General features: G+C 33.7%; 1 protein-coding gene across 2 annotated transcripts; it reads left to right on the top strand.

Moving 5' to 3' along the window:
- Positions 1 to 467: 467 nt before the first annotated feature.
- Positions 468 to 3,229, top strand: LOC127164235 (gastrula zinc finger protein XlCGF49.1). 2 transcript variants are annotated; one of them, XM_051108052.1, is made up of 3 exons: positions 468 to 518; positions 1,134 to 1,371; positions 2,294 to 3,229. In XM_051108052.1, exons 2-3 carry the CDS (start codon positions 1,203 to 1,205, stop codon positions 3,031 to 3,033), a joined length of 909 nt encoding a protein of 302 aa, XP_050964009.1. In that variant the 5' UTR covers positions 468 to 518; positions 1,134 to 1,202; the 3' UTR covers positions 3,034 to 3,229. The 2 variants fall into 2 exon arrangements, with proteins under 2 accessions (XP_050964009.1, XP_050964010.1); XM_051108053.1 differs by lacking the exons at positions 468 to 518; positions 1,134 to 1,371 and adding an exon at positions 1,906 to 1,930.
- The last annotated feature ends 5,732 nt before the right edge of the window (positions 3,230 to 8,961 follow it).

Genomic DNA, 8,961 nt, shown 5'->3' with positions numbered 1-8,961 from the left:
TCTACTTCATTTGTTTTATATTTGTGTCATTGTTAATGCTAATCAACACTTGAGTTGATCTTTCCCTGATCTCTCTGATAATGAGTGTTATAGTTCTGATGATTGTTTTAATGTGGGGAAATGTAAATAAAATATTATTAACATTTATGTATAAAAATGTATATGTATAAAAACCATTTTAATTAAAGATTTCAATTCAGACAGTCAAAACAAACAGTTTTAAATCCACTGTCAATGTAATTCTTTACAGTCATGGACCTTTATAATAAATAAAGCTGAAATGTATTGTCTTTATAGTCCTGTAAATTCATTAAAATATACTTGAATTTTATCCTTGATTGAGACGATTATAAATGATGTGTTGTTTATCATAAATTAAAAGCACTTTAACAGTTGCTTACATTTAGAAATAAGAGTTTTAAATTCAATGCTTTAGCGAACAAGACTTTTAATTTGGCCTGGTGATATGACGTCATATGGCTGCGCTGTGCTCCTGTCTGTGATTCGGCTAAAGAAAGGTGATGTTTTAAGCAATTTTAAGTGTTCAATCACAGTAAGTCGTTTAGAGGTTTGTATATGAAATTGTGAACTGTCATTATTTATCTAGTGACATTAATTAAGGTTATTTTGTGTGAATGAAGCGCTCCAACACATGAGAAACAGAAACGGCGCGTCTCATTACTCAGTTGATCATAAACACGAGTTCAGTCACTGGCGAGTAGTGATGGAGAAACGGATCTTTTCGAAATTCCGATTGAATCAGTTGATTCACAGAATGATTCACTCTTTCGATTCATCACACCGTAACGACACACTGCTGCACAAAACAGTGTAAATGCAACGAGAATAACGAACAAAAATCATTAACGTTTAATATATTAAATATAACATGCTGTTCTGTAAATACTAATATAATTAAATAATTAATCTTAATGTAAGTGTCAATCTTCTATGTAATGTGTCATTTTTATCCTCCTTTATTTTTATTTTTTATGCATAATCAGGAGATTTATGGCTATTAACTATCACTCTGACCCTTAACAGTGCACTGAATAATGAACTGGATGCAGCCAGAGATTTAATTTGAATTGTTTTACAGTTCATTTATTGTTAATTATTCTATTCTTAAACAGGACAAAGTGTCCACACACAGAAAAACTCCTGAAAATCAACTGAGATCCATGTGACACACTATTAAAAAGATGGTGTTTATTAAAGAGGAGAGTGAAGACATGAAGATTGAAGAAACATTTGGTGTCAAACATGAAGATACTGAGGAACAAACAAAGATGATTAATAAAAAGGAGAGTGAAGACATGAGGATTGAAGAAACATTCAGAGTCAAACATGAAGACACTGATGAACAAACAGGTTGGTTTTCATTCTCAAAGCTGAACTCACTCATCTGATCCTTATTAAAATGTCCAGCTCTACAGACATGAATTATATATATATTTTTAAATGTCATAAGAGTGTAGTATTTTTTTTTTTTTTTTACCCCTCATTCTCAAAAGCGCTCACTGTACTAGTATCTTGTGAATGTGATTTTGTTTCCAGGCAGATGAAAACTTGGATGTGAACAATATTCAGAGCTTAAGAAACATCAGTCTGCTAATAATATAAAACATTTCTCCAGCTGACACAGTTTACTATAGTTAGTGCATGCTGCCTACATTTGTTCTTCATTTAAAGGGCTTTAGAGAGCAGATAATATGTCCAGTAACTTTATAATAATGCATTATAGATTCAAATCAAAGACACAAATTGTGCACCAAAGAAAACATCTGTTGTGACTTTGATCTTCTGCACATGTGTGGCATCTTTTTCATATAAAGACCCACAATGTAAATGTGAGGAACAAACTCTCAGTGAATCTTTAGTAACGTTTTTTTTTTTTCAGACAGACTGAGACTAGCTCATGTATGATCCCGTGAGTAAGCAATGTTTGTTACTTATAGCTAAATAAGCAGCACATACACAGAGAATGAATTATGAGAGTAATTCAAATAACACCACACACAGCTCCAGTGTATTATAGTTATTTTAAAATGTAATTGCATAATACTTAAAGCTACCTTGACATTTTTACACAATCATTATGCTTTGTCATAATTCTTGCTTGTGTATTTAGTGTTCAATCCAAGCTTGCTTAAATGCCTAAATAATGGTGCATAACACAAACTCATAAGGACAAAATGTAAACAATAATTTTGTAAACAATAATTTTCCATAATGGATTCCAAGTGCTGTGCTGTTAAACTGGGTTTAACATGTATTTGTCTTTCCACCTTAGACCTGATGGCAGTGAAAGAGGAGAGTCGAGATCTGAATGAAATGGAAGAGAAAGATATGAAACATAACGATTTCATAACTGGAGAAAAATCTTGGCATTTTTTACAGATTGAAAACACTTCCTCTCAAAAAAGAGCTCAGAAGACTGGAACTACAAGTCATTTCATCTGCCAACACTGTGGAAAGAGTTTTAGTAAACACGGAAACCTTAAAGTGCACATGAGAATTCACACTGGAGAGAAACCTTACACGTGTGATCAGTGTGGAAAAACCTACAATCAAAAAGGAACACTAAAGATTCACATGAGAGTTCACACTGGAGAGAAGCCTCACACATGCCAGTATTGTGGAAGGAGCTTCTTACGAACAGATATTCTCAAGAGTCACTTGAGAATTCACACTGGAGAGAAACCTTACACCTGCAAACTGTGTGGAAAAACCTGCAATCAAAAAGGAACACTAAATATTCACATGAGAATTCACACTGGAGAGAAGCCTTACACATGTGATCAGTGTGGAAAATGTTTCCCGTATAAAGAAACCTTTAAAAACCACATGAAGATTCACTTAAGAGAGAGCTGTTTTATCTGCCATCAGTGTGGACTGAGTTTCACAAACAGGAATCAACTTAAGAGGCATGTAAGGACTCACATCGGACAGGAACCTTTAATGTGTAATGACTGTGGAAAGACTTTCATTAAAAAAGCAAACCTCACGACTCACATGAGAGCTCACACTTGAGAGAAGTACCCTTTATGACAGTCACCAGAGAGAGGCCTTTTTTATGCATTATTTTTATGCATTATGAGTTATTTTGTAAACTTGTTCTTGCCAGAAATTTTGAGTGAGAATTCACCTGTGTATTCACTCTGGAGAAAGTATAGTACACAAGAGTCCTTAAAAAGTCTGCAAAAGCATTAAAGTTAACTTCAACAACTTTAAAGGGGTTGTTTGAAGGCTTGATTGTGTTTATAGGGTGCACTGTATCGTGTTCATATTGTTAGAAAAGTTGCGGTGTATTGTAAATAATTGCGTCAATATTGCCCTATCCGTTTAAGCCCTAGTCAGACCCAGAGAATATAATGGAAGAGGATCAAGCAGAACCTATGTAAGCACGGCTCTTACAGGATGTTTCAGAAAGGTGTTTTTTTTTTGTTTGTTTTTTTTGTAGTTGTTTCATATTTTTTTTTAGATGTGTTATTTGAAAATGCTACTGCTGTTTATGTTGTCTTTTGATATATGGTGTCATCCGTGCAAAAGCTTTATCTACGCTGTAAAAAACAATTTGTTGAGTCAACTTAAAATAATTTGTTACCTGGCTGCCTTAAAATTTTCAGTTCAGTCAGCTTAAAGTTTAGTCAACTTGAAAATAATGTTAAGTTGTACTAAGTGACAACTTAGAAATTTGAGTTCATTCAACTTAAAATGTTAAGGCAGCTGGATAACAAGCCCAGCTTTTAAGTTTAACAAACCAAATTTTTGGTTTAGTCAACTCACATATCTACATTTTCACTCAGTACAACTTAACATTTGAAGTTGATTAAACTCATTTCATTTGACTGAACTTAAAATTTTAAGGCAGCAGGGTAACAAATAATTTCAAGTTGACTCAACAAATTGTTATTTTTTTGTTTTTTTACAGTTTATACTACAGCATAAAATTAACGATAGAAACTATTAATGGAAAACACATCAACAAACCCAGTCAACAATTTGATCTCACAGTGATCTCAGCTTGAGCTACCAGGATACTTATGATGTGCTCACAATTTGAGGTCAGAGTGAACTAAAAGTGTAACCGCACAGCACATTCACTGTGTGCTCAACATGTGAGACCATTGTCATATCATTGTTACACTCATTCAGTTAGTTTAGTGCGAATTCACTGTGATCTAAAAGTTCTCTAATATTGATCAATAATATCTCAAACACTGTGTAGAAGTTCATCTATTATTTCCTTAATAGTATTTCCACAATTCAGTTTCCTTGTTTATTTTGATTTCTTTCAGTCTGGTCTTGGCATTTGACACAAACATTTCAATATGACAGATACATTCTGCTTCTGTTGTATTTGTGACTCCTTTTTGATTCGTAACCTCTATTTCTTTGTCCCCTTGGAAAGACTTGACACATCCTGAAACACAGAGAACAATATGTCATTTGCAGTCAGTTGCTAACAACCTAACATTTGAAAATAACTATTATTTAAACAAAATATGAAACAAACCATGCATTAATGCTTCCACAAAACATGCTTGTGTAGTTACTAAAATATAATCACAAACGTAGTAAGGATCTGATATAGGAAGTATAACAAATCATAAACACTAACCAGGTTTCCAACCAAAGTTACGAATTTAACTTAATTAAACACAATAAATGTGACCATTTCTTTTGGAGGTGGATGCTGCTGTTTGGGAACGCAGTAGTATAAGACAGTTCTGGGAGGCAATTATACAGAAATATTTTGATGACAGACTTTGAGGAGGCATTTCAGAATGACCATAACAACATTTCAGATGCTGCGGAACGAGATTGGTCGACTGGTCACATGAGTTTTTTGATACGTATGGAGGAATTTATTTAACAAATGCATTTACTCTTTTTCACACAAGTCAAAAACCACCTCAAGTGAGCGTAAAAATGTTGTTCATTAAGGGATTTTTATTCGAAATGTGTCATTTCCATCACTCGTTTCTGATGTGATACTTCAAAATGCACATAAAAACTGAGTGATGGAAACACAGCTATTATTATTTTCTTTTTTGTTCCTTTAGACTATTAATACAGATATCACTGCCAAAAAATAATTGGTGCAGATGACTGTCACGCTTAGACAAAGCACACGAACAACGACGTAAATATACGAAAAGTATTTAATAAATCCAATAGGGAACACAGGAACACAGGGTAGCAACATTAACGTCCGACAAGGAAAGGGGGAAAACACACGCTATAAATACACAGACTGATTACAACCACAGGTGCAGACAAATAGGGAAATACCAAAACACACAAAGCTGTAGGGGGAATTGATGGGAGAAACCAACTAAACAGTCCAGGGGTGTGACAATGACAAGCAAAAGACTGTTCAATAAATGCATCTTTGTGAAGAATCTCTTCTCCAATCCCTGATTCTCTTACTGGAATCCTGTCCATATTTGGCCGCCTCAACCAGTGTAATATAGAGTTGTAGCGGGACTCCACTACAAGAAACATGAGAGCAAAAAATGCAGATGAGCTGAAGGCCACTGTCAAAGAAACCTGGGCTTCCATACCACCTCAGCAGTGCCACAGACTGATCACCTCCATGCCATGCCGAATTGAGGCAGTAATTAAAGCAAAAGGAGCCCCTACCAAGTATTCAGTACATATACTGTAAATTAACATACTTTCCAGAAGGCCAACAATTCACTAAAAATGTTTTTTTAAAGGTCTTACGAAGTATTCTAATTTGAGATAGTGAATTGGTGGGTTTTTGTTAAATGTGAGCCAAAATCATCACAATTAAAAGAACCAAAGACTTAAACTACTTCAGTCTGAAACATTTATTTAATACACAAGTTTCACAATTTGAGTTGAATTACTGAATAAATTAACTTTTCCACAACATTCTAATTTATTGCAAACCATTAAATTAAGATAAACAACTGAAAACAACGGAGGACCCTGCGTATCGAAAAAGGACGCTGAAGGGGTACCCTGAGCACCAAAATTGATGCCAGTCGTCAATATGTGATGAGTTGGGAGTGAGAACGTGTTGTTTTTGATAATCATTTAGCCGTTATATTACGTATACAGCACCAGAAATTTAGAATGGGGTTCCAGATTTTGTAGAATTTATCAGTGTCTATTTTGTAAGTAATTAATGAAATGACGCATGTGAAGTGCAGGGGAGATTAGCAAGTAGTGGAGGCAAGTTGTGATGAGTCTAACTATTTTTCCAAAGAAAAAAGGTAGGTGATCATATCAAAAGTACACACCTTCCCCTTGGCTTGGGGCTTTATAGAGAACAATGCACAAGGTTTTATGTAAGGTGACGAAGAGTTAATTACTAATGTTTTGCCTCCAGTTTTATTCTAGATTCCATACAAACTGACACACACACACACACACACTCTTTCCTCAAGAAAATAATAATTTTCACACTAATTTTAGTCTTGTGCTAGTGAATGTAGTCAGATTGATAGTAACTCGATCTGATGTGTTCTGGGTCATTATAGCCTCAGTTTTTGTCTTTCTAGCATCTCCAGTCTGATCCTTCATGATGCCAGAGAAAAGGAAACTTACGGTTCTGTTTAAACAGCTTTGTCACATCTAGAGTGTAAGTGTACATTGTGCTAATGAATTGCACCTGTTTGTAATCCTTGTTTTACAACAATACATTATATTCAAGTGAAAAGTTAACAGAAACTTGTCTTGACCTGGTTTCCTTTTCACTGAATTACCATAAAATACCTGAAGCCTTCCTATGTAAATGGAAGTAACATTTGAAATAGGGGCCCAAACAACACTAAAACCACACTGGCTTTAATTTTATAGATAGATAGATAGATAGATAGTGAGAGAGAGAGAGAGAGAGAGAGACAGACAGACAGACAGACAGATTTCAAAAATATTTATTTAACAAATAGTCACATAATTTTGTATTGTTTTATTATTATTATTCTTAAAAATATATTCTTTTATAGTTACAAATTACTTAATGAAAAAGTATTCAGTAACGACCACAATATGAAAGTAATGTAATCTGATTACTTTTGTCACATAAATAAAGTCAAGTAAAAGTAATATCATCAACAATATTTATATTTATTATGGAAATTATGCAAAAAAAAAATAAATAAATAAAAAAATTGATGCACAATATAAAATATTTAAGAAAATGCAGTTGCAGTTGTAACTATGCTCTGCTACAAAACCAGAACACAACATATATACAAGAGAACTGTTTCTGCAACGGAAAAATACATAATACAAATTTGCATTTTTCCCCCCTCAAATAAATTTAAAAATGACAGGGTTACACTTTATAGCTTTCATTAAGAAATCATTAACAAACATTATATAATGCTTTACAGATCATCAGTTAATATACATTCAAATAGCTAGAAATGTGAAATAATATGCTTGTTAATGTTTATCTAATTCATATGATCATGAAAATTAACAAATTATTTTAACAGATGTTATAGAATTAATGAATTCAAGTCATTTGGACAAGTACTGCTCACTGCAAGGCCGAATGGCCTCCAGCTCCCCCTCTCTGGATGTCCAGCTCCACCTCTGTGTGAACTAATAGGTGGAGTTAGGTTTAGGATAGGGTAAGGGCTGGGGTTAGGGTGTGGTTAGGTGTCTATCTCCATCCATTACCTCCAGCGAGGGGGAGCTGGAGCTCCAGCTCCTCCCATCTGGCTCTGCAGCGAGCAATGTCTCCGTTTGGGACACCTTTTACTATTAAAATGACTGCTCAATAAAGGTACTAATGATTAGTAAACACTTATAAATATTTACAAATGATGAAAAGTCTCAACTTTAGATTGGGTACTGCAAAAACATCAACAAATAATTAATAAATAATTTAAGATGTGAAAATAGTAGAAGTCTACACAACAAACAAAAACCAAATATATGACCTTTACAGACTGTGATTATAAATAAGTAAATAATATGTTAACATGACTAGTTTGTGAAGTGATTAAAATTACCAATTGAGCTTTATTTTCACAACATTTGTAAATGTAAAAATGAGCATTAGCTAATATGTGAACTGAAGTTTAAAGGCATATTATAAAAATCTCACTTTTTCCATGTTTAATTGCTATAATTTGGTCCCCGGTGCATCTACCAACCCAGAAAGCTTGAAAAAAAAAAAAAGACAACCCAGACAACCCAATCCATGTATGGAGTGAGATTAGTCTCAATAATAATTCACGCAAAAGACATGATGCACACATGCATATCCCAATTCACATGTATACTATATATATATATATATATATATATATATATATATATGAAGAGTTCAGACGCAAAAGCATCTAAATCCATCTGACGTATTTCTTTAAAATGAGCATTTCTTTCTGGCTATTTTGTAAAGGTTTCTATGTAAGTCCTGGTACTTCTGATTGGGCTGAGGCTGGAATTTAGAGTTTTAAGTAAAAGTATTTGATGGACATATATGTGTCAGGAGCATTCACTCAGTATCATTGTCTCATTTTTAACCAAGATGGCTTTTAGCTGGTTTCGCATCTGAGCTCTTTTATATATATATATATATATATATATATTCACAAAGACCAAATTTGTGTGCACAAAATAAGAATAAATTCATAAAATACATTTTACAAATGCAAAACACAGTTCACAGATGTACAATTGTGTACAAACATTTTGAATTTAAAAAATTCACGAGTTTATCACGGACTGTGAATGTGTGAATCACCTTGGATTTGTGGTTGCATTCGAAACCGCATACTTCCGTACTATTTAGTAGGCAAAAAGCAGTAGGCGAAGGAAAAGTATGCATGAAATCTCAATATCCACAAAAGAGTATGTGAGATTTACATGGATGAAGCACTACTGCCTACTTACCTACTATATAGTAGGCGAAATGGGTACATGAGAAGAGTAGTATGTTCCAAACCACAGTATTCATAAAAGATTAGG

Source organism: Labeo rohita, chromosome 4 (assembly GCF_022985175.1).
Source record: "Labeo rohita strain BAU-BD-2019 chromosome 4, IGBB_LRoh.1.0, whole genome shotgun sequence".
NCBI lineage: Eukaryota > Metazoa > Chordata > Actinopteri > Cypriniformes > Cyprinidae > Labeo > Labeo rohita.
Note: the sequence above shows the minus strand (reverse complement) of the source record. Positions and strands in the feature narration are given on the sequence as shown.

Excerpts from the sequence above, each read along its gene's own strand:
- LOC127164235 (XM_051108052.1), top strand. The coding sequence starts at position 1,203 with ATGGTGTTTATTAAAGAGGAGAGTGAAGACATGAAGATTGAAGAAACA. Across the intron at positions 1,372-2,293 it reads AGACACTGATGAACAAACAG|ACCTGATGGCAGTGAAAGAG; the intron begins GTTGGTTTTCAT and ends TTTCCACCTTAG.